General features: G+C 41.4%; 1 protein-coding gene across 1 annotated transcript in view; it reads right to left on the reverse strand.

Moving 5' to 3' along the window:
* The window catches only part of SMS (spermine synthase), a 294,657-nt gene that overhangs the window by 95,375 nt on the left and 172,855 nt on the right, over positions 1-26,427 (reverse strand). Inside the window, exons 7-9 of the mRNA XM_077480709.1 lie at positions 8,005-8,091; positions 4,391-4,505; positions 3,753-3,832 (exon numbers count right to left, since the gene is read on the reverse strand). Coding sequence (XP_077336835.1) covers positions 3,753-3,832; positions 4,391-4,505; positions 8,005-8,091 — 282 coding nt within the window. The remainder of the gene's footprint in view (positions 1-3,752; positions 3,833-4,390; positions 4,506-8,004; positions 8,092-26,427) is intronic.

The following is a 26,427-nucleotide window of genomic DNA, read 5'->3' on the forward strand; positions in this document are numbered from 1 at the left end:
CTACCCATGCCCACCTGTGCCGCCTACCCATGCCCACCTATGCCGCCAATCCGTGCCAGTTATCAGTGCCAATTTGTGCCACCTATCAGTGCCCATCAGTGCCACCCATCTGTGCCGCCCATCAGTGCCGCATATCAGTGTCCATCAATGCCATCTCATCAGTGCCACTTCATTGGTGCCACCTCATCGGTGCCCATCAGTGCCGCCTTATCATTGCACATCAGTGTAACCCCATCAGTGCCCATCAGTGAAGGAGAAAACTTACTTATTTACAAAGTTTTGAAACTGAAACAAAAAAAAACATTTTTTTTTCAAAATTTTCGGTATTTTTTTATTTGTTTAGCAAAAAATAAAAACCGCAGAGGTGATCAAATACCACCAAAATAAAGTTCTATTTGTGGGGAAAAAATGATAAAAATTTAATTTGGGTACAGTGTAGCATGATCGCGCAATTGTCATTCAAAGTGCGACATCGCTGAAAGCTCAAAATTGGTCTGGGCAGGAAGGTGTTTAAGTGCCCGGTATTGAAGTGGTTAAGAAAGCTACAAAACAATTAAATGTGTTCTATAGATACTAATCTAAACTAGCCCACAACTGGGTATGCTGTATAGTTTTAGGCGAGATATTGGTTTTACTCTGCTCTGCTTTCTGATTGTCATGGAAACAATGCAACCATCTTTCATTTTATGCCATGCATAGAATGTGCAGCATTTGCTTGTCATGGAATTATGGCACTCAAATTACTGTCTTCTACTATTCATTATTTCTATTTAAATCGATGATCTCCTAGTTCGTATTCCCTTTAAATGTACAGATAGCACAATTGTTACCATGGTTACAGTGCATTATCTCACATTTTTCGACATTCAGACTCATCAGGCATTCCCTGCACACATCATTTTGCCCAAGCCCTGCTGCAGTATGCTGCTGCCCTGCCCAGCCTCTATGAAGCTTAGCTCACATTTTCTAGGAAGAAAACAATGTACTGTATGTGTTCAACCATTTGTACGGCAGTTGTCACTTGTCCAATAATGCATGTTAAACAATTGAAGGAAATAGAACAAATCCACCCTTGTTATTTACCTGTCATATAAAAAGTCGAATCTTAATAGCAAATCTGGTATGGGCACCTGAGCTGTAGTACAGTTTACACAAAATCAGACATCCGCTGGATAAGTCGAAGAACAGTAAGCAAAAGTGAAGAAACTCATAATAACCAATCACGATTCATCTCTCAGTGACCTGAAATTCTTGTTTTTGTAGTGTATGTCACGAAAAAAAAAACTAAAAAAAAAAAAAACATATCTAGCATATCTCTTCAAGACATGCACATTTCCCATTAAAGACTGTGCAAGTACAGAAAAATACCTGCTGATCTGCAAGAAGGAAGAAGGGAGGGGCAAATAAATTTGCACCGCCCACCAATGGGGCTGTTGCAGACAATAGATACAATTTAGACCATTGCAGGAAGTTAGTATTTAAAAAAAGAAAAAGTTTTTTATATTATTGGCTTAAGACAGGTCACATGTTAAAACTGGCATGAGCAGTTTACTATAAAAAGAAATTTAACTGCCCAACCAACAGTCAGCAGTGGATCAGCAGAAGACGCACCCTGCCGTCCCGCCCATCATTATGGTTCCTTTTATGTGGTTAGTTCCTTTCTCTTCAAAGGGGATAGTTCTTTATTATATATGGACTTTTGTGTATTAACTCGAGCTGGTATGGGGGAGTTGGATATGGTTTTATAGTGTATTGTGAATTTTACCTTACATAAAATTGGTACTTATTGGTTGAAAAAGTTGTTTTTAAATCAATAACCATAAAAGGGCTGCGGCCATTTCAAATATATAAATAAAGTTTGTTTATTCATTTTATTAAATTGTTTTATATTATTAAAGTTCTGCTTGCGGCCCTATATGTACTGTTGTGGGCTGACAACACAGCATTTTTGCTTTGTGTTGACTGCACAGTTGACCTTTGCTAAACTACTTTGCTTCATCCCCTAGTCTGTTCTACACACTAATTGATCTGCAGTTCCAAGATGAGAACTATGAGGGCTAATTAGGCTCATTGATAGAACACAGGCCAATAGACAAGTTTGAATTTCTGACATGATCAACAGCTATTTTTTTAACTATAAAGCTGGCCATAGACAGTGTGATTTTCTTTCCTGCAACCTCGAATCACATGAAAAATCCAACAGGCTGGCTGTACCCAAGTTGATCGATTATGGACTTTACCAATTTCTGGGGACCTATGCTGTCTTGATATCAGTTCATACTTATGTTATTTGGTCTCCTATCTTTGATGAGCTTACTTCTTTATATTTTCAGTACCATTTGGTATTCATATTTTTATTGATCCACAGAATGGAGCCCATTTTCCTACTGTTCCAGATACTCTGGGTCACACCTACATTTATGCTCCCTGTGTTCCTGTTGGACCCTACTACCACAGCTTCTGGACCAGGCATTCCTTTCGGCCCTAGGACCCCGGTGGTGTGCTTGTTTCACACTAAGCAGATATGTGAGTCCTACAGGGATGACTATCCTATCCTCCATGTATGTATATTTATTCTTTGCCAATTTTTGTCTATGAATGTTTGATTTTGATATACTTACCTCTCCTTATATAGATGTATCATGAATCTGCCTCAATAATTGGATAGATCACATGAAACGCGTCGGAATAAAACTAGATGCAATGCATACATATCTAAATGGTTTTTGGATTCAGGCAATATCGTGGATTATAACTGCTATATTATAGTGATTTTTTTTATTATGGAGGATAATACTATTGTATATTCTAATTTATACTTTTAACATGTATATGATTTGGATACATGATTCATCATATGTGCCATTATTGCATGTATTGTCTGCTATGTACCTACTCAATCATGGCAAACAAATAAATACTTGTTCATGTTTTACTTTGACTCCTTCAATTAGCCACAATATACACACCTCATTTAAAGTCCCGACCCTCTTTCTTTATGTACTTGAATAGGGATGGAGATGCAAGTTACCATCGTCTCATTTAAAGTCCCAAAAGCCCTCTCTATTGCATCGATCATCTTGGGTACAATCAGCCTGCCCATACGTGGTCTAAATCGTGGCTGGTCCCTGCAGAACTGGCCAACATTTGAAATGTCTATGCCCAACTTTAGTTACTGCACAATTTCACATTACCATAGCCATGGCCAGTGCTACCACTAGGCAAACTAAGAAGCTGCCTAGGGCGCCCAGCTGCTGGTTTCCCTCAACGTCTGCATGATCTTCAGGCTGCAGCAAGTAACTAACTCAGTCAAGCACTGGAGCCTGGAAGACATGTCCCAAGTCTCCCAACAGAACGGAAGCAAACATCCCCTGCCGCTGCGTGCCACTATGATCATCAGTGACTGACCGGTCTGTCTCTCTCAGGGACTCTCTGGTGATCGTCCCAGTACAGCCAGCTCTGCCTTACACACAATACATTCCTTAAAGCAGGGATGCCCAACTGTTGGCCCTCTGATGGGGCTCATCACCTCCTGCTCTGGGATGGTGGGTCAGCAAGCCCAGATTGTGGGTTCCCGACTCACCATCCCCAAGCATCAATGTGAAGAACAGAGCCGATGCTTTCCGTATACTACTGACTCCTGTCACATGTACAGGGAAAAGGGGGTGGTGTCATGAGGGGGGCGGGAATATGAGGTTTCGCCTAGCTGTCTGCATTATACAATTGTAGGTTTAAAAATTTAGCTCACTTACCTGAGTGAAGTATTTTCCATCTTGTTTTAAGACTTTCATGGAAAGGTCCAAAATCAAACTTAAAAATTCCCAGGTAGAATCTAAATTAAAAAAATTATATAAATTCACTAGTGAGGCCATTGATAATTTCTTCAAATTAAAATACATTTAACCATGCCTAATATTGCCTTTGCTCCTACATGGTTTTATAGCCACAGGCAACACATTTTTTAATCTACGGTGCTCTACAAATATTGCATTGGTTGAATAAAATAGCAAAGTTTTCATTCTACAAAAGGTAGACAAGTGTCAGGAACCATTATTTACTTATATTCAAACAGAAGATGCTTGCACGATTTTGCTTTTCATAACGAACAAGTTTAAAAGAAAAACATGTGAAACTGCTTCTAAGAAAATGCTTCCTTTTATCGTCCTGGACTGCAGGTGAGATATCTTAGCACAGCAGGCATATTGATACAAGTGAAGCTAAAAGACCAGCTTGACTTTTTTCATTAAAAAAAGGCTTCAGATGCGATACTTTCAAGCTTGAAACAAATTTGACATATTTTTAAAAAGGTGGACCATCTTTACCGTTTGACTTCCAATGTCACATATGTCTACAGCTTATCATAGAAAATGATGCAACATATCCGAACTACCTTCTTCTGGAGATGTAGAAATGGGGACTGCGGTGAGATCATTAATCACATAATCAAACATTCGCCCTTCTTTGGCATACATCTTCAACACCGGGATACAATCTTCAACCAAAATCTGAAAATGACACAAACCAATACGGTTATATACAGTCTCATAAAACTGATAGTTTAGATGACTGAAACTGGTGCTCAGAAAGAAAGGCCAATGGAAGATTACAATATAATTTTAAGGTAGTGTCTATGTTTAAAGTATTTCTAAAGGCAAAACTTTTTTTTTGTTTGTTTTGTAGAATGGAGAGGGATTCGATTTGTTTTTTATTGCCGTCTCTGTCCCCATTAGGGAGATCCCCCCTCTCTATTTGGCCTGTTTGAGATTTTATTTTACTTTCAATTAAGGATGAGCTCAGGCGTGTTCGCATGCTCCACATGCAGAGCCCGCCAGGAAGTCGGTGCAGCGCTGTGCTAATCACAAGCTGTGAAAAAATCCCCCGATGCGCGGCAATGACGGGCAATGTCTTACTGCCTGTGATTAGCGCAGCACTGCGCCGACTTTCTGGCGGGCTCTGTACATGGAGCATGCGAACACGCCTCAGCTCATCCCTACTTTCAATAATGGCAAATTTTGGGTTGTCCCCAGAGAAGTAATAGAGGTGAAATATTCCAATGGGGACACTAGTTGTGGTGAGATTTCCTTAATGTGCAGGGGTTTTCTTTCACTTTTTGTTTGGCTATGGGACAGGAAGTGAAGGTAAATCTCCACAATGGGACCCAGATGGCGAAAAAAAAATTTGTATAGAGGTTTTAACCCTCCCTTGCTCTATCCAAAATGAAAAAAAAAAAAGTTTTGCCCATAGTTTTACTTTAAAGAATGAGTTCATATTCAGGGTGTAACGTGTTATATGAAATTACCGGCTCCTGCTCCCCCGCTTTGACAACTAGTGATGCATCTTTCCCCCCCCCCGCTAGCTGTCAAAATGTAAAAACAACTCATTCAGTGTTCTGTGAATGGAAAACTACAAATCTTGTAGTTCTCAATGAACTACCACGGTGCTGTGAGCACTGTGGTAGTTCACTGATTCTTCCTGTCAGAAAGTATCTGCTTGCTTGCCCGTATGAGGTACGAGCAAACAGATACACTGCCAGGTCTGCCGGAGACCTGCATAACATTAGTAATCTGCTGTTTGCTGGTGCAATGCTTTACAGGCTCCGACAACAAAAAATAATAAATGCACATTCATTTTACCTGTAAAAAAATTTACATATATTTTTATTTTTATTATAAATAGGTGAACTTAGCCCTTAAAGTGGATGTAAACCCACTCTCATCCTTTCTAAACTACTGCAATATTGGTTATCTAGAAGGATATACATGCCTCCTGCATGTATACTTATCTGTCAAATGTCTCCCCTCTGTCTGCTATGAGACCCGAAAAAAATGCAGATTTTGTGGGTGGGTCTGTTTTCCAGGGCTCAGTGGGTGGAGTCGTGATGTCAGTAGACTCCCCGCCCGCCTCTACACTCCCCTTGTCAACATGCATTTTCTCCAGTGTATTTCTTACACTGAACTTCTGCTATGATCCCTAACATCCAGTCAAAATACAGGAAAAGTCCCCACATGACTTCAACATGCCAAATCATGCTGAGGTGTGGAATAACCAATCCTTGCAGAGCAGCAGAAAAAAGGAGTGGGAGGGAATTAAATAATAATGCATGTCTCTTAGGCTAGTGCATGAGATATGTAAATCACCTGACACTCACAGCAAGGGGGAGGATTTGACAAAGTTTTTCTCTGTCAAGATATAGAGCAAAAAATAAAAACCACAGGGGTGATCAAATACCACCAAAAGAAAGCTCTATTTGTGGGAAAAAAAGGACGTCAATTTTGTTTGGGAGCCACGTCGCACGACTGCGCAATTGTCAGTTAAAGTGACGCAGTGCCGAATCGCAAAAAGTGGTCTGGTCTTAAGCCAGCAAAATGGTCCGGGGCTGAAGTGGTAAATGTACCTCCAACACGGAGTGCTGGTTCACACTGCAAATCCACTGCGGCTTCCCGCATTGCACGTCTCCTGGCGGCAGGTCACACTGCCCTATGCAACTGCTGGGAGTGTCAATTGAAAGCTAATGACACCCCCAAATCAGTTTGCATAGCGCATTACCAACTGCAAATTCGGAGAGAAACACCCAGGCAATCCGATCCTGCTGTGGATCAAAAAAAGGGTCCCATGAAAGTTTGGTCCGAATGCAATGCCAATTCAGCCATACTATCTGTATGGCTGAAACATCATCGCACAGAGATTGCATGTGATTTGCACAGCAGTATGGTGTGAATCACATCCGATGTTGACAATTGCTGCAGTATGAACTGGCACTTATTTGTGTCTAAGTTCCTCTTTCTGTAATTGGCTTTGTCCATTGTCAACGCTGTATTTGTAACATCACTGTTTTTAAAGTTTTACCAGCTACGTTATATTTGGTTAAAGCGGTTGTTAACCCAAAAAAAAACATGGATCCTGCTCCTTTAAAGCACAGTATATGACAGTGCTTGTCCTGTGTCATTTGGTCCCCTGTAACACTTAAAAAGATTGGCTGATCTTGCCAGTTTCTCCCCATCCCTCTGTAAACTGACCACGGTGTGTCATGGCTGCTGAGACCAGACACCGTGGTCAGTTTACGTGCCTCTGTCAACTGCAGCCTGCTATCTGCTCTCCACTCTGCTCCCCCCTCCCCTTCTCTGTCTGTGTGAGAGCCGCCCCTCCCCCCTCCTGCTGCTCTCATAACACTAACCTGTACACACCATCAGCACTGCCTCCTATTGCAGTGTACCCCTCTGTGAATGATTTATAAATATAAATGCTGTAAGCACATAATTTAAGATCCGAGATTGCGATCACATGACCAGCCAGCTCTTTCCTCCAGACTGACATCAGCAGGGAAATCCCAGCCCCTCCTGCTGCATCTCCCAGAGGAGGAAAGGAGAAAGCTGGCCAGTCATGTGTCATCGCAATCTCAGCAGTGAAATTAGGTATTTGCAGCATTTATTTTTTATAAATCACACACAGAGGAGGGTACTACAATATGAGGCAGTGTCGATGGTATATACAGGTTAGAGTGGCTTAACAACCACTTTAATGGCCAGTTTCTTTTCTGTATGAATTAGATCTTTATTTTTTAGCACAGTTATCAGTTGTTATAAATTTTATCGGTAACAGCTGCAACCGCATTGATTAGATTCTTATATAGACTTAAAGTTATAATCACTATATTTAGCATCAAGCCAATAAGTAAGGTAGTAGAGAAATCGTCAAAAAACACTAGTGATATGTGACCAATAGCAGGTGAATTAAATGCTGTAACACCTCTGATCGCTAGCACCAAGAGTACTTTCTGAACAGTCATGACCCAAGATTGTTTTGTTCCAGTCAAAGAACAGACATAAAGAGGAGTCTTAGTTTAAGTTTTGCTACGAAAAAAAGTAAAGAAATGGAGCACCCTGACCATTAAAAAGGGGGACTGTATAAATCTATATAAAAGATGAGGCTCTCTTAAGTTATTGCATATGTCATCAAATTACAAAAACATACACCATTTAAAAAAGCAGCATAAAAAATACATACCTCATAGCAGTCACCTTTAAGATTGTCTAACACATCACCACATGTTTTTCGCATATGTTTTCTACATCCATCGATCACCATTTGGTCTATGTTTGAAAGATGTTAAGGTCTGATTATTTGCTTGTGACACATGACAGTGTAATGGGAAAGCTTGACAGGCCTGCTGCAATAGTGATGTAATTTATGTCATGCTTCACAGATACAGCTGAGTGTGGGAATCGGATCTTGGCTGAATAACAAGGAGCAGCACTTTCATCGACTCAAGCACTAAATTTGTCACCCAAAGCTCTTCTCTCCAAATTTGTGTACTTAGGAGGGAAAACCTCACATTTATTTATTACTTTTATTTACAAGACATACCATAAATAATGCTCATAATAGTAATTATTATTCCACAACATTTATTAAACATGTTCAATTTCGGAAATGGCATATTTCTGTATATTTCTGTATTTGCATATATTAAAAAAGTTAATTGAAGGACAAACCGTTAAAAGGGGTTGGAGAGTGTGATGTCGCCATCATGCCCCTCCACCTCATCCAATCAGAGAACATCTTGTATTCAATGAGATAAAACAGGGCGCTTTGAATTTGAGCTGTATGGAGCGAGTGACCCATTGTATCACTATGTAACAAGGTCAGCTGCTCAACACAGGACTCAGGAGACTTCGCTCATCACTGTAGTAGTGCCAACTACTATAGGGATTCTCTGCTTCCACAGCAGTCCTACAGGTATGGAATTTGGATACTTGTATTGGTCTAACTACATGGAGTTCAGCTATAAACATTTGATTCAAATAAATAAAGCAGGTTCTGACCACGAACCAATTCTTTTCCCCACCACAATTTTGTAAGATAACATGGGGATAGTGTATGTGCCAATAGACTCTACATGAGCTCTATGGGCTTGTAAAAAGCATATGACCATGCAACCCAGTATGTTCTTTGGGAAGTGATTCAGAAACATGGAGTTACGATGGTGCCTGTGTTTTTTGTTTAAAGACATTTTATTGAAGTTTTGTGCATAACATAAACATTAAAGTCAATCGTTAGAGTACAGAGCAAAGAAACGTTACAGTGCCTCGAAAAGTAAATGCAACAGTTAACATGAGAAGAACTGAAAAGTAAACATTTGTAAGCGTATAATGGTAGAAGGTGAGGTTATCTGATAGGTATATTGGTATAGTCGTAAGTACAGTGACCCACTGTGATTTAGAGGATGTTAAGTGATCAGAACAGGCACTGTGCTCATTTGAAAAAGAGCGAAATCAAATACAGAGTCATTACCTCTTAGTATGCAAGTGCAGTTTTTGTCGATAGTATGTTGGTGTGGTAGTGTTATGCGTATGTAAGCTCAGAGATTTGCATGAAGCGATAATCTCCAGTGTGAAGAACTAGTGCATATTGCACTAAGGGATGTTTGTTAAAGGAAAGGGAACTGGTCCAGCCAGTCATTTTTGCATATCACAGACATATTTAGCGGTTTAGGGGATCAGTGAAAGATAGTCTGGGGATGTACTGAAAAGCAACCAACTCGACCATATACATGTGAAAGTAGAAGGGGTGTCATTAGCCTGATGTATCAGGTTCTCCATCTCAGCTGTTTTGTTAATACGGTTGAACCATTCCAGTAATGAGGGGGGATGTTTGGATTTCCACTTGGCTGGGATACACATATTCGCTGCCATGATCATATGCATGGTTAGGGATCCCATGTAGGCTTTTTAGATTGAGTGGAGACATGAAAAAGAAGTTGAGCAGGGGAAAACTGTAGTGGGCGGGTGGAGAATTTTTGGGTGATTCTATGGACTTCTTGCCAAAATGGCTGGACGATGGGGCATGACCACCAAATGTGTTCTAGAGTGCCAGGACTGGCCTGACATCTCCAACATTGCGGGGAGACAGACGGGAAGATATGATGCAATTTTAGAGGTGTATTGTACCACCTGGAGAGCAATTTAAATGCGTTCTCTTGAACACATTTCGGGAGCCTTTATGTATGACATAGTATACACCTTCCCAATCTTTGGGATTTAAGGGTGATCGCAGGTCTCTATTCCAGGCTTTGGTGGACCAGTATTCATTACTGGTCTGTTGTGGAAATAGTAGATTATACGAAAAGGAGATGAGGTGTCTTTGTGGTTCGACCAGTGTACATGTATGTTCAAAAGAGGTTAAGGTTCGAACTCCAGCTAGGGTATAGGGCTTGGAGGTCAGAAAATGTTGTATCTGATTGTATGTCCATGGGGAAAACCCACTTTTGAGCATTTTTCTCGACAGGTTTGTATAGGATAGAAGACGATTACGGTCATAGAAGTCTTTAGACAGGACTCTGGGATGAGGCCACAATCCCTTGAGAAAAGAGGGGTGCAAACCCGGTGGGAAAGCTGGGTTGAGTTTTAGTGGTGTTAGTGGGCCCGTAACTGAGGAGATCTGATAGGTTTTGCAAGCGTATCGAAATGCAGTGAGTGACGTGGCGATCAACGGGTGGGAAGAATAGCTACGAGGGACATGTATGGGGAGTAACCATGGTGTTTGAGCCACCGGGATCTGATCAAGGGATGATTCAAGTTGAACCCAATCTTTAGTGTTGAAGTGGACGTTCCAATCGATTATTCTGGCGAGGTGACATGCTAAGTAGTACTTATGGATGTCTGGCAAACCAATACCCCCCTGTGATTTTGGTGCAACAAGTCTTAAATAACTCAGTCTGGGTCTCTTGGAACCCCAGACAAAAGTCGAGCAGAGTTTTCGGAAGGAAGCAAAGAAAGTTTGGGGAAGTGAGATAGGTATAGTTTGGAGGAGATATAAAATTCGTGGTAAAATATTCATTTTTATGATGGCTGCTCTGCCAAACCAGGAAAATATGCCTTTTGACCACCTTTGAAGGTCAGTGGATATGGTGCGTAGTAACGGTAGGAAGTTGAGATTGTATAAATTAGCTAGGGATCTTGGGAGTTGGATACCTAAGTAGGGTAAACTGTCGGGACTCCATTTGAAGGGGAAATTCGCTTGGCATTGGGCGCACACTTTTTCGGTCAGCGAGATATTTAGTGCAAGGGATTTTTTAAAGTTAATTTGTAGGTTAGATATGATATGGAATTGGTCGAATAATTTGAGTAAGTTAGGGATAGATGTTAGGGGTTCTGTCAGGAATAAAAGAATGTCGTCCGCAAATGCAGCTGTTTTAAACGTTCTTTTGCCTATATCCACACCTTTAATGTCTGGGTTTTCTCTAATTTGTCTTAATAATGGCTCAAGAGTAAGGATAAAAATTATCGGGGATAACGGGCACCCTTGACGTGTGCCATTGGAGATAGAGAAGGCATTCGACAGGTGGCCATTGACTTTCACTCTCGCCGTTGGTCCTGAGTATAGCAAATGGATATAATTGAGCATTCTATTAGGTAGTCCAAGAGCTTTTAAAGTCGCTGTCATATAATCCCAGGCCACCCTGTCGAATGCCTTCTCTGCGTCCAGGGAAAGAAAGAATCCAGCATGTTTTTGGGAAGATAGCCAATGGTGGATGTTGAGAGCTTTGAGAGTGTTGTCTCTCGCCTCCCTGCCAGGTATGAAGCCCACCTGATCAGGGTGTATAAGGTCAGGGAGCAGAGGCAAAAGTCTGTTAGATAAGATTTTAGCGTACCATTTAAGGTCAACATTTAGGAGCGAGATAGGCCTGTAGTTGGTAACCTGTGTGGCATCTTTGTTCGGTTTTGGGATTACGGCTATATGTGCGGATAACATATCTCGCGGGGCAGAGCACGGGGATGCACATGTGCTAAAGGAGGATAGAAAGTGGGGTAATAAAATTCGTTCATACGTTCTATAGTATCCGACGGGCAGTCCATCAGGGCCCGGACTTTTACCTGCGTGCATGGCTTTAAGAGCCATTCGAGCTTCTTCTGAGGTCAGTGGAGTGTCGAGCATCTGGCACGCGGAAGTGGAGATAGGGGTTGGGCTCTATTTATTCAGAAAGTCGGATATAAGTTGTTCCCGCCGCTGGTTAGGGATCGTCGGTGTATCAGATGATGAGGTAAGGTTGTATAAATTTGAATAATATTGCACAAATTGTGTGGCGATATCGGGTGTTGTTGATAATTTTTTGCCTGTTGGATCAGTGATATTGTGAATAGTTATTGATGCTTTCTTGGATTGAAGGGCCTTTGCTAGTATTCTTCCAGATTTATTACCATATTCATAAAACGTTTTCTGAGAGAGTATATATTTGCGTTTGGTCTGTTTTCCCAGTAATTCTAACATTTCTTTCCGTGATTGGATAAGGGTGGCAAGCAGTGTAGTGGTGCTCTTTAGACTATGTGCACGTTCTAGACGTCTAATTTTAGTGGCCAAATCATTGAAGTGTTTTTTATACTCTTTTCTCTTTTTTGCTGCCGCTGCTATGAGGGTTCCTCTTACTACACATTTGTGTGCGTCCCAGTGAATGAGGGGGGAGGTATCTGTGGCTTTGTTATCTAAGAAGTAATGTTTCAATGTTTGCTCCACTTCTGCAGCTATAATCGGGTCAGTTAACAAGGATTGATCTAGTTTCCAGGAGTGGGTGCGCGGGGTGGAAGATGGGATGGAGAGTGTGATTGAAACCGGATTGTGGTCAGAAAGAAACATAGGGTTGATGGATGCGTGTGTAAGATAAGGTAAAGCTTCTTGGGAGATAAAGAGGAAATCAATTCTGGAATATTTTCCATGGGGTGCCGAGTAGAAGGTGAAGTCCTTTGTGTCTGGATAGAGGGTTCTCCAAGCATCATGTAAAAGCAGAGTTTGCATCTGAGTTTTTATCGATCGAAGGGCAGCATAGGTAAGGGAGAAGTGTCCATTAGAGGTATCGATTACAGGGTTCAAAGGAACATTGAAGTCCCCTCCCAGAATAAGTGTGCCTTCCTGAAACGTGATCAGTTTGGATATAATTCCCTTGAAGAACGGTACTTGGAGTGTGTTGGGCGCATATATGTTTGCAAGTGTAAATGGTTTGTTTTGGAGGAGTCCTTTAAGGAATAGAAACCTGCCATCAGCATCAGCTAGAGTGTCAGTGATCTGGAGGGGGCAATGTCGGGCTAGTAGGATGGAAACACCTTTCTTTTTCGCTAGTGTGGTGGTGGAGTGATATGCCGTGGGGTAGTATTTGCACTGGAGTTTCGGTATGTTGTCTGATCGGAAATGTGTTTCTTGTAAGAATAATATGTCTGCTCCACTTTTTTGCATGGCTAATAAGAGTTGTGAGCGTTTTTCCGGGATATTTAAACCCTTAGCGTTCAAGGATATGATTTTGAGATGGACTAGATTGGTTGCGTCCCCAGTGGTGGTCATGATGTCGAGATTAGAATGTGAATGTAGATATGTCCGGGGATAAGGGGAAGAGAAAAAGTAAACAAAAACAAAAAAAAAAAAAAAAGGAAAAAAAAGGGGGAGGAGTATACGGTAATCCGGCAGCAGGTAAGAGCCCGCTCACCTGCGTCAGTAATAAGGGGGTGTAGGCCAGAGTGTGGTAGAAGCCTGTAGTGTATGCCCTGCACGAAAGCACCGGACAGTCCTACAAGCCACTGGTGAGGAGGTGATTGTCGAAAGACAAAGATTCAAAGTGTGAAAACCATCACACCAACAGCTTTAAATTGTGAATATAGAGAGTTTGCCGATACAATGGTTCACCATTTTACAGTTCGCATGTAAGAGATCGTGGGTAGAAGTGTTTATACACTATCGTTGGGGGAGGGGCCTATCTGTAGTACTGATAGTGTACAAGATTTCCCTGTATAAAATGTGTAAGGGCGAAGATACCTGATAGGGTAGGCGCGTTCAGATAACATTGGCGTAACATAGATGTCTACAAACATTACTTTGTAAATCATGAACAGAAGGAACAGACCAGTAATCTAAATTAATAACAGAAAAACATATCATGTTGAGAGATAACCGAGGGCGAGAGGAGGATGGGATTGTCTCATCGAAGCCGTGACGGCTCATGTTAAATAGAAAGGCTCTCTCCAGTAAGTGCTGGTGAGAGGGCCAAGCGAATTATTGATGTTTATATCTAGGCTAGGCCATAGGTTGGGGTATGGTTTTGTCAGATCGATGTGAGAGATCACATCCCCTCGCCCTTAACATAATAAAAGGAACAAACGTCGACAGGTCTGGCATGGTGAGCATTCTAACAATTATATGATATCTCATTAACGAGGTTAAGACAATAAAATGAGTAAACAAACTAATGAGAAAGAGAGCACGTAATCTAGGTATGCTTATAGAAGTCGTGCTGTGTGACACGGTTCAGCTTCTTGAACACACTGCATCGTTGCTTGCGAGTCAGTGAGGAAAAATTTGTGTGCAGCAGGTGAGGGAGGCATTGTCCCAGCGATCATGCTAAGATAGGGAGGTTCAGACTAGAAGAGGGGTATGTTAGGGAAAAGACAACAGGCATTGAGCTATTAGGTTGTGGAACATACCTGGAACATTATGACATTGGGTGAAAAACGTTGCTTAGCGGTATGAAACTGTGGGGTTGGTGAGTCACAGCTGCTGATAAATGCCGAGTCCGTCCGCTTAAACGATGGGGAGTTACTTAACAGAGTAAACATTGAAGGGTAACTTAAACTGGTGGTCTACTAGGAAACTAAATGGTTGCCATAGAAAGTTCCAAAGAAGGCACTAGGGATAAGGCCGGGCAAGTGGTGAGGAAAAGGGGGAGAGGAAAGAATTACTGAGATGTACGCTGAATTCCAATTACAGGAAGGATCCGGCCGGTGGTTTCAACAGTGTAATTTCTTCAACGGTCACGGCGTGCTCTGCGGGATGTTGGCGCAGCAGTGGGACTGCGCAGATGATGGAGATCGTAGGATTCCGGAGAGATTCGTCGGATCGATGGAGAGCGACGTCTCCGGTACGGCGACGGCTGGGTGTCCATCCGGTCGGCAGATCTGTAATCGGAGCGGGACGAAGATCCTTTGAATTCCGCATACCAGTCGGGGAGTGACACCAGGGGTATGTCCAGAGTGCGGCAGAAGGCTTTCAGCTCCTCAGGAACCCTCAGGATGGCCGATCGTCCTTGATGGGTGGCTGAAAGCCCAAATGGGAATCGCCAACGGTAAGGGATGCCATTATTTTTTAACACCTCTAAGAGGGGGCGCAAGTCTCTCCTATTACGAAGTGTAATGGCTGAGAGGTCCTGGTAGATAGAGATGCGTTGACCCTCATATTGTAGAGTTTGCTTCAGTCTGGCCTGCTTCAGGATCATTTCCTTGGTTTGAAAGTCACAGAGACAGCAAATTACGTCTCTGGGTGGGTCTGTGTCGCGGCCGCGGGGTCGGAGAGCACGATGGATGCGCTCCATCGCTATGGATGAGTGGCTGGGTCGGTCAAGGAGCTCGTTAAAGAGGGCAGTAACCACTGGGGTGAGGTGATCGATGTCCACACCTTCGGGGAGACCCCTCACCCGAAGATTGTGCCTCCGACCCCTGTTGTCCAGGTCCTCGACGTGCCGCTGGACGTCCCGCAATTGGGCGGGATGGGTATCTATGGAGTGGTGCATCGTGGAGATTGCCGCTTGATGGATGGCGGTAGTTTTCTCCACTTCCTGCACCCTTCCCGCAATGGCTTGTATCTCATGTTTAAGATCCGTTATGGCAGCAAAAAGCGTGTCCTTAATATCAGCTGCTACCGTGCGTAGGTCTAGCAGGCTTGGAGATTGCAAAGAGTCCGGCTGGGCTGCAGCAGTAGAGGGAGGAGAAGGGTTGGGGGTCAGTATTATCCCATCTCGTGAGGGAGCTGAGGTGCTCGTCGCCATGTTTGTTCTCTGTGATCTAAACAGATCAGCGATATTCCGCGTTTCTCGGCCGGTATGCTCCCTCGGGGATCTCGATCTGGAGGTAGAAGAGCCCCTGGATGCAGTTCCCATCATCCGAATTGGTAGTGAAGGGGTATTTCGCTCTCTCAGGGCTGATGGTGAGCTGTGGTGTGAAGGAGCTCAGGAGTTATGCTGCCATCTTCGCTCGCGGCAAGCCACGCCCCCGGTGCCTGTGTTTTTTATCTGGTCTCTGCATACTAAGAGACTTTTGTTTACATATTAGGCATTTAGCCCAGTGGTCTCCAAACCTTTCAGTATGAGGGCAACATTATATATTGGACATGCATCTTTGTTCCTTTAGTCATTGTACAAAGCTTAAGTGGCAGAAATGTGGTTGCTGAATTGAACAGGAAGTGGCCCATATTTGATTGGTAAAGTAACAAGCTTTCTATAAACATTACATTTTTACAGAAAGGTTTGGTGTTTTTTCTTGTGGTTAGACTGGATATGTTTTAGGATCAGTAAAAATGTAAATAGTGTTTAGCAGTTTCCTTTGCAAGACAGCTGACAGGGACTTTCAAATAAACATTGGCCTAACCCCTCCATCCCACTATCCAAAGAAACACATTGGCTTCTTATGCATTACCGCACAGTGAGATGACATGGGATGCAAAAGCTCCCAGGAGCTGAAGTCAAAAAAGTAAAAGACCTTAGCTGCAAAGATTAACCAAGTTCCAGAGGTCCTGGAAATCACAAAGAATAAACTGGTGAGCTGCCTGCATTTAGAGTTTGTGCTTCCAAAATCCCTTACTGGTTCACTTTAAATAGTCTACCCAACATAAAATTGAAAAGTCTTAGTCACCATGTCAAAAAACACAGTCACTTCCAGCGCTCGTAGGTCTTCCAAGGTGTGGATTAACAGATGTCAGATAAAATGGTGGTGTGAAAGCTATATATGGTATCCCAAAACTAGGTGGATACTTCCTTCCTCAGATGGGGTAATCCGAAAGGAACTACAAGAAAAACAGAAATGGTATATAGCCTAGCTCTGAGGAAGAGGATGCAGGCCCAAAACACGTCAGCTGTACCTTGTGTTCTGTGCATGTCCATGCACTGTGTTTATGGGATTTTGAAGTTGCATTTTGTAAGTACCCACTTTTATACAAAAAGTTCTTATTATTAAATTATCTCTGGTAATGCACTAGGTGGGCACACCTTCCATTTCTGTTTTTCTGTTAGTCACCATGTCAATATCAAATAAAAAGAATTAGCAGCAACCTCGTAAATAATGTGTCAAAAATGTCTCTTAAGGATTGTATAAAGTTGTATAAAGGATAACAGCCAGGTAAACATAGCTCACATAGCTCAGAGTTCCGATGATGCTAGCGGTGTGATGGAAAAAAACAGCAGCGGTCATCCAAAAGGCCATGGAAGTGATGCAGGGTATCGGGATGGAGACCGAAGTGCCCATGTCAGAAGCTGCTGTGAAGCCAGAACTCATCCCGGCATTTGGCTTGTCACCAGAAGTGACGTTTCGGATGAGATGTAATCAATGGCGGGAGGGACACTGCTGGCCTGAAGCACCACAACGGTGGAACATAAGCTGAGCATCAACCAGATGTACACTCAAGTTGTCATGACAACATGTTTTGGGGCATGGCCCTTTTTCAAGTCTTTTTTTTTATTGTGTTGACATAGCGATTGTCCACATTATTTTATAAACTTGCTTCTGTTTTTAGAAGCAATTTGATGTCAGTGATTCAGTCTCGAACTTTTAGACCAAACACCACAATACCTTAATTTTTAAGAGTTCCCCCAAGGGCTTGCCATTCGGATTTTAGGCTAAGACTTTTGTTACACAACTGTGTTTTTCATGTGTAGCTGCTGGGGTGAAATAGGACTTCTTTCTTGTTCTAAAAGACTTGCTGCTGTGGTTTTAGCTCCTGGACATTATGGTTTATGGCATAAAATGTAATTGTTGTTCAGTTCCCAAAACTCCTTCCATGAAGTTAGAAATAGTTATAAACATAAGGAAAGAATTGTTGAGTCACCAATGAAGAAGCTCCTCTACTATAATTACATTAATTTAGTAGAGCAAAGTGTCTTCCTGATACTAAGTCCCCATCATCACGGATGTTTTAAAAAATGTTTAAGTTATAACAACATTAATATGCACTTGTAATGCATAGCAGCCATTCACACCAGCTTTTACCTGCCACAGCTGCTTAAAGTTAATTTCTAGTTAGTAACCATGATTTCATGTATATTTTCTGAGCCTTTTACACCATACAAAAAAAGACTATAAGAGAGCCACTGTATCCTTGTACACTAAAAATAGCTCTGACAGCAATAGTTAACTAAAAAAAAAACTGTGGTTCCAGTACCAAAGTACAGCACCACTACAACTATGACTTAATAAAAGTCTTATGAGTTTATAAAAGGAAACAAAACATGTGCAATTTACATTTAAATTATGCAAACATCTACACAAATAAAGTAGCTAAATAAAAAGAAATTATTGCTTGTGAATTCTTGCAAATTAGGTTGACACTCTGGGTATATTCATTCAAAGCTTTAAGGCAATAAAATCTATTGGCATACCACACCATAAAATCAGTACTTCGCTATGGCTGTAAAACAATGACTGGAGGATGCTACTTCAAAGCCACAGCAACAGAGGAATTAAAGACATCTAAAAATAGTACTACTTTGTGTTTTAGGAATTTTCAGCACTTTTGTTAGAGCAGTTTTCAAACTAGCAAAGAATAATAAAATTATTATATTTACCATAAGCCCTTGTACACACGGTCGGACATTCTGACAACCAAATCCGTTGGATTTTGTCTGAAACTGTTGCATACACACGGTCGGACAAAGTTGTCAGAAAATCCGATTGTACATAACGTGAAGATGTTATTTTGTTACGATAGGACTACGTTCAGGCTAGTAGCCAATAGCTTTGGAATTTGTTCTGAGCATGCGTGGCACTTTGTCCATCCGAGTAGGCTACACATGATCGGAGTATGTCCGATCGGAGCATGTTGTCGGAAAATTTTATAGACAAGTTGGAAAACTTGGTCCGTCGGATATTCAGACGGAAACAGTCCGATGGAGACCACACACAGTCGGATTATCAGACAATACGGTCCGATCGGACACATTCCGTCGGAATCTCCGTGTGTACAAGGGCTTAGATATTGTCCTTAAAGTCCATTGAGGGACACATGTACAGTATATAATAATTCTTAGTCATTTGGGTTTACTGCCGTCTTCAGAAGGTTTGGACACCAGCAAACAAAAAAAACCTGCCTCCAATTGTCATGCATCAGTTCTGTGAGCAAACAGCACACAAGTTCAACACTAGAGAAGGGTGGGACCTGTGTCTTCCAAGGGATTCCAAAAAGATGTTATGGTAAGTACAAAAATCGTATTTTCTTTATCATTCATTGAGGGACACAGGAATGTAGTAAATCATTTTAGATGTGAAAAAGCAGTCTAACAGAGGGGTGGGCAACAACCACTGAAAGATTCAATAGATGTAGAAAATTGACTACAAGGACTATCAGGAGGAGTCATCACCTGAACAAAGGCTAGATGAAAAAAAAAAAAAGGGGTGACGGTAATTCTGGAAATTGCCATGACCAAAGAAGAAGGGTTATCCTGGCGTTTCAGTCCAGGACAGGTCACCACTAAGTGGAAACTGCTACTCGAAATAATGGTAAGCCTCAACAAACAACGCAGAAGAGAATCAAATTAGGTAAATTATTCATCAAAAACAGGTGGAACAACAACTACCTGAGCAGGAGAATAAAAAATTAGACAACAAGTAAGGTGGTCAGTAGAAAAAAAAAAAAGGATGTTAACTGGGTAAAGGCCAAAGTCTAATGACGCGTACACACGACCGGACTTCGAGGGACTAGGTCCGGCGGTCTTTCCGATGAAGTTTCGGCAGAGTTCCGACGGACTTTCCAAATGAACGGACTTGGCCACACACAACCACACCAAAGTCCGACGGATTCGAACGTGATGACGTATGACTGGACTAGAATAAGGAAGTTCATAGCCAGTAGCCAATAGCTGCCCTAGCGTCGGTTTTTGTCCATCGGACTAGCATACACTAGGACTCTCGGTCCGGCGGAGTTCCGGTGGAAAAATTTAAAACATGTTCTATTTCTAAAGTCCGCCGGATTTTTGGCAAGCAAAGGTCCGATGGAGCCCACACAAGATCGAATTGTCCGACGGACTCGTTCTATCGGACCTTTGCTGTCAAAAAGTCCGGTCGTGTGTACGCGGCATTAGATGTCTGACCCTTAACCACGGTGAAAGTTATGTCTGAACATAAAAGATTAACCAGTTAACAGGAGGTTTAAGTGAAATACCCTTAAACCTTGAGTCAAGGGAGAGGGAGGGTCCATTAAGGGTGCACCTAAGAGAAGTAAATATGCTTGGATATAACAGCCCTCATAGCAGTAATCTAAATGGCAAGAGGAAAGAAAGCCATAAGCTGGAAAAAAAGTTAGTAGTTCTAAATTCCTTCAAAAGAAAAAAGTTGAGGTGCACCGCAGCATCTTTTTAAAAGCGTAGGCAGGGAGGAGGATACTTTACTACCTTTCAATTTATACCTAAAGGTTTATCAGGGGCATCATAGACATAGTATAGCCAGCTTGACCATTTAAAAAGAACATAAGTATTGGAATCATGAAGCTGAGGCCTGTAAAGAACGATATATATTCAATAGGGCCTACAAGTTGGAATGCATGTACTAGAACTCAGAACAATTAGTTAGATAGGAGTAGGGGCAGGGTAGGATCCGTTTTCCAGCAAGTATGCCCCACAAAGGTCTACAGACATATAATCCCACGAGGAACTCTGCAGCTGGGTAATAGAATATTCTGTCCGCTGCCCTTACAGGGAAGTACAGGAATTATAAAAGATAGATATCTACTAGGAAGGAAGAAAAGAGGCATGGAACACCTGTGCGGGTAAACATGGCCCTCCACGATGCTTTAGTAGCAATTTAGCAGGAATGTTGTAAGTTGAGTTGTGTTTATGTGCACTAGTAATGATTTTAGTGTGCGTTTTAGTGTGTTTTTTTGTGTGAAAATAGCAATATGAACATTTCCGCAATTATTGCAGGGCCCAAAAAAATCAGCAGCACTTTTTTTTATTCTACAGTGACAGTCATGTGCTTTCAGAAAATGTCTAGTTTGAGGGGTCTTTTCAAATTCTGAAAGGTGTAAAATAGTAACTTTCGGATTTTTAGAGTAAATTGTTTTTATTTACAGTTTGGCGTACCTTCAGTTTTCACCATTTCACAAAAAGGTGCAATTTAAAATGTACAAATATTTGTTATTTATTAACACAATACAGTTTTAACTTTTATTTTCACTAGGAATTTAGCAGGAGTTTTGTACATTTTGCCATATTTGAATCCACTATTTGCGTACGTCCGATTTTGACTATTTCTCAAAAAGGCGGAATTTAAAATTTACAAATATTTGTTATTTATTAACTCAATACAGGTTAAGATTTTATAGTTAGTAGGAATTTAGCAGGAATTTTGTAAAATTTGCTGTGTTTATATCTGCTAAAAATTCTTTTAGAGAATCTTTAGCAAATATATTGTTTAGATGACCATTTGCGTAAATATCGTGGGGCCTTAAAAATCAGTAGCACCTTTTTTTTTTTCTACCGGTCTTCTGCTTTCAGAAAATATATGGTTTGGGGGGTCTTTACCAAACTCCGAAAGCTGTAAGGAAACAATGAAAGCCTTCAGATTTTTAGAGAAATGTGGTTATTTACATTTGCGTACGTTCAGTTTTCACCATTTTGCAAAAAGGCGCAACTTAAAAATTACAAATATTTGTTATTAATTAAATCAATACAGGTTAAACTTTTATATTTAGGAGGAATTTTTTTAAATGTACTGTGTTTTTATATGCCAATAATGATTTTAGTGTATTTTTAGTGAAAATATTGTTTTGATAAACATTTGCGCAAATACTGTGCCCTAAAAATCAGTAGCATCTTATTTGTATTCTACTGGTCATGTGCTTTCAGAAAATATACGGTTTGGGGTTTTTAACAAACGCTAAAAGAAAGCTGTAAGGGAACAATAAAAAAAGCGATGGAAAAATTGCAAAAATGGCCTGGCCGCCTGAGTGTAAAAATGGAGCACAGGGCCTGGCAGTGAAAGTGGGGAACATTAGATGCAAGAATCTGGAAGCGATACCCGAGTGTACAAAGAATCAGTACAGACTACGAAGACACATTCAACCTTGTTTATCATTAATTTATTTCTCTTAAATTATGCACTACAAACTATTCTAGATTATTTACCAAAAATGATTTAAAATGGTTTTATTTAAAAATCTAGATATTTAGACAAATATATATAGGTATGTACACAACGTATATACAGTGGATATAAAAAGTCTACACTCCCCTAGTAGAATGTCAGGTTCCTGTGATGTAAAAAAAAAAAAAAAAAAACTAGCGGCGCTTTACCAGCGTTTTTCGAGCGCTAGTGGGGCGCTTTTAACCCCTGCAAGAGGCCAAATAAAGGGTTAAAAGTGCCCACAAAGCACCGCTGACAAAGGCGCTTTTCAGGCGCTTCCCATTGATTTCAATGGGAAAGGGTGCTTTAGGAGCAGTGTATTCACCGCTCCAAAAGCGATGCAAAGAAGCTGCTTGCAGGACTTTTTTTGACGTCCTGCCAGCGCAGCGCCTCAATGTGAAAGGGATCTCAGTGTGAAAGCACTCGGGCTTTCGCATTGGGATTGCAGATGAGGCTTCTTTCAAGCTCTTTACAGGCGCTTTTTTTAACGCTAAAGCGCCTGAAAAATGCCCCAGTGTGAAAGGGGTCTTAAAGTTCAGCTGTTCTAGTAGGTCTTGCCTGACATTTTCTTAGTCTCATCCTACAGCAAAAGCTATATAGCATGGAACACAGTGAAAACAGTCATTATCAAGTGGACAAAACATAGCACATTACCAAGAACTCGACGTTCCTCCAAAATTTATGAAAAGACGAGAAGAAAACTAATCAGGAAGGCTGCCAAGAGGCCTACAGCAACATTAAAGGAGCTGCAGGAATATCTGGCAAGTACTGGACAGATTTGGAGTGTTTTTTGCAAAGATAAGTGGGAAAATATTGCCAAGTCAAGATGTGCCATGCTGAGAGACTCATACCCAAAAAGACTGAGTGTTGTAATAAAATCAAAAGGTGCATCAACAAAGTATTACTTTAAGGGTGTGCACACTTATGCAAACATATTTTACTTTTCTTTATTTTTTCTTCCCTTCACGTCCTAAAAGATGTTGAGAGTTGAGCAGTTTATAGGTCACATTAAAAGGTGGAAAAGGTTCTGAAATTATTTATCTTTGTCTCATTTTTTACATTGAAGAAACCTGACATTTTAACAGGGGTGTGTAAACTTTTTATATCCATTGTATATAGAAAGAAATGCCATAACATTAACAAAAAGCTTGAATGCCAGGCACTTCCAAAAATTGACAACATTTTCACCTTAAACAATACATTGTGTGCAGCGCTGATCAATAAATATTTTAAGAAATGAAGTGTAATGAATACTGTACAATAAAACCATATCCATAAAAAAAGTGTGTAAAAAATCAACACAAATTCAAATAGTGATAATTTTGGAATCATGCAAACACCAGTCCATTATTCTTTCCAAAAATCCACCATTCACCATCAATATTTAAAATTTTGAGAATTCCACATTATACTCTATTTGTGAATCTGCTCACCTTGGACATGACCTCCAGGGAATAAGAGGTCAAAATGGGCACTATATTATGTCAACAGACCTCCACACATCTTTAAGGGAAACTGGGATCTTGTCACAAATATATTTCAAGGCCGTCTACAGGATACTGTATTCAGAGAAAACTTCTCATATGACCCTCAAAGTAATAAAAGTACATCTACCGTGTTTCCTCGAAAATAAGCCCGGGTCCTATATATATTTTGGCAACAAAAGAAACAGGAGGGCTTATTTTGGGGTAGGTCTTACCATGTTAATGTGCTGTCTTCTCCCTCCCTGCCTGTCAAGAATCCCCAATGTGTACAAAGTTAAAATGCTTGAAAAAACCTATAATCCACTCTTACAGTAGTATTTAATGTACAATGTGTGTGTTTCTGTAACAGAAATGTGTCAAATACCTTCGTTATAGCACCGATCAGCGTTTCCGTGACCAACCGGAGCACTCTTCCCCGCTCCGAGCACTGCAGAGGGAGGGGGGCCCAAGATCCCCCACTGGGAGAAGAGGAAAGCAGTAGGTGGTGACCTGAGCACCAAGGGGAGCTGTACTGAAGGTATTTGACACAATTATATTACAGAAAAACACACTGTACATTATATATGACTGTACCAGTGGATTATAGGCTTTTACAAGCATTTTAAACTAGGGCTTATTTTCGGGGTAGGGCTTATATTGTAGCCCTCCTGGAAAATAAGAGTAGGTCTTATTTTTGGGGTAGGTTTTATTTTCGGGGGAAACACGGCAATGTGCTCAGTCTAAAAGTATTTTACTATATTAAAAAACAAAGTCGTAAACACTACTCACAATGGTAAAGAAAGCCCCAACATATATTGCAAATTAAAACGCTTCCCTGGAATTCGGGACCAGCCTTGGTATAGTAACACAAGGAGTCTGCCGCAAGCACCATGCCAGCCCTCAAAAATTGCACTTGCCTGCTTGCGAGTGTATTTTGAGGGCTGGCGAGCTATGGCTGCTTGGGAGGAATGGGGGAGGGGACGAGCACCAGGGTTGTATGGGAGCCGTGATCGCGGAGGGGAAGAGAGGAGAGAAAACAGCCGAATGATGAGAGTGCCGAGGAACATCACAGCTTTCATTTCAATTGCTGTGTGTTGTCCGCACTCACTATCACAGCCGCTCCTCTTTGTCTGGGACTTTGATAGACATGTCACCCGTCCAATCCCAGGATGTGTGACGTCTATCAAAGTTCCCCAGTCAGGGGGTGTGGCTGTATGGGACAGCGCACGACAGGAACACAGCAATTGAAATGAAAGCTGTGATGTTCCTCGGCACTCATAATCCAGCTGGTAATTCCTCTCCCCCTGCACAGGTAGGCTGCACTGGGTGGACCCAACGGTGAGGCTGCACTGGGTGGACCCAACGGTGAGGCTGCACTGGGTGGAGCCAACGGTGAGGCTGCACTGGGTGGACACAGGTGAGGCTGCACTGGGTGGACACAGGTGAGGCTGCACTGTTAGGCACAGCTAAAGCTGCACGGATAACGTTGTTGTTAATATTTATTTTTATAACTTAATTCTTCATAAAACAGTGCTATTAAAATGAATTATTCATACTTTCAGTGCTATTAATTGTCAATGGCACCCCAAACTCGGAAGAAAAATGTGCAACCAATATGGCAAAATTAATTGTAAAAAAAAAATAAAAATAAAAAACATGCAAGCTGCAACACACCAAAATTTTCAATGAGCTACTTTGTTGTGTTTGTCACACGTTAAAATCAATGAGCTGTCCTAGGCAGGGTGCAGGTAAAGCATGCCAAAAAACATGCGCTCCCATTACACTAGGTGGAAATGGGCCTAAAAGGTTTATATCCTCTCCTTTCCTGAACTGGATTACAAGAATAATGAGAGATGAGCGTCTCCGCTCACTCTCTCCAATGTTTTTATATAAAGCTGACCATACACTATGCAATCTGATTGAACAATCGCTGTATAATTTCCTTGAGATTTACCAAAACTTTGTAATGGGAGGACCCACCTTGCACTACATAGTTGGTGGTAGATCTAAAAGGAGATTGTCCATTTAGACTGTACAGTATAAGGTCACTTTAACCACTTGCCGACCATCCTCCGCAGTTGTACTGTGGCAGAATGGCACGACTGGGCGAAACAATGTTATGTAACGATGCTTCACCTTGTGGCCACTAGGGGGTGCGCGCATGCCCCCCCTCTCCGATGTGAGTGTCCGGTGGTCACGATCATCGCCAGGCTCCTGCCATCGCCTGGGGCACACGGAGAACCAGGATCTGTATGTGTAAACACAGTTTCCGTTGCTCTGAGGGGAGAACAGACAGATCGTCTGTTCATACAGCGTATGAACAGCGATCTATCATTTCCCCTGCACAGTCTCCTCCCCCCTTCAGTTAGAACACAAACTAGGGAACACATTAACTCCTTGGTTGCTCCCTGATGTTAACTCCTTCACTGCCAGTGACATTTTTTCAATAATCAATGCATTTTCTATAGCACTGATCGTTGTATCAATGTGTCAATGGTCCCAAAAATGTGTCAAAATTTTCCAATATGTCCGCCATAATGTCGCAGTCCTCATAAAAATCACAGATCGCCGTCATTATTAGTAAAAAAAAAAAAAAAACGAATACTAAAAATGCCATAAAACTATCCCCCATTTTGTAGATGCTATAACTTTTGTGCAAACCAATCAATATAAGATTTTTCTTTATATATTTTTGGGGGATAATATAGCAAAAAGTAAAAAAAAGATAATTTTTTTCAAATTTGACAGTCTTTTTTTGTTTATAGCGCAAAAAATAAAAACTACAGAGGTGATCAAATACCACCAAAAGAAAGCTCTATTTGTGGGGG

Source organism: Lithobates pipiens, unplaced genomic scaffold (assembly GCF_037356315.1).
Source record: "Lithobates pipiens isolate NorthernLeopardFrog02 unplaced genomic scaffold, aLitPip1_a1.2 Scaffold_16, whole genome shotgun sequence".
In the NCBI taxonomy this organism is placed as follows: Eukaryota; Metazoa; Chordata; class Amphibia; order Anura; family Ranidae; genus Lithobates; species Lithobates pipiens.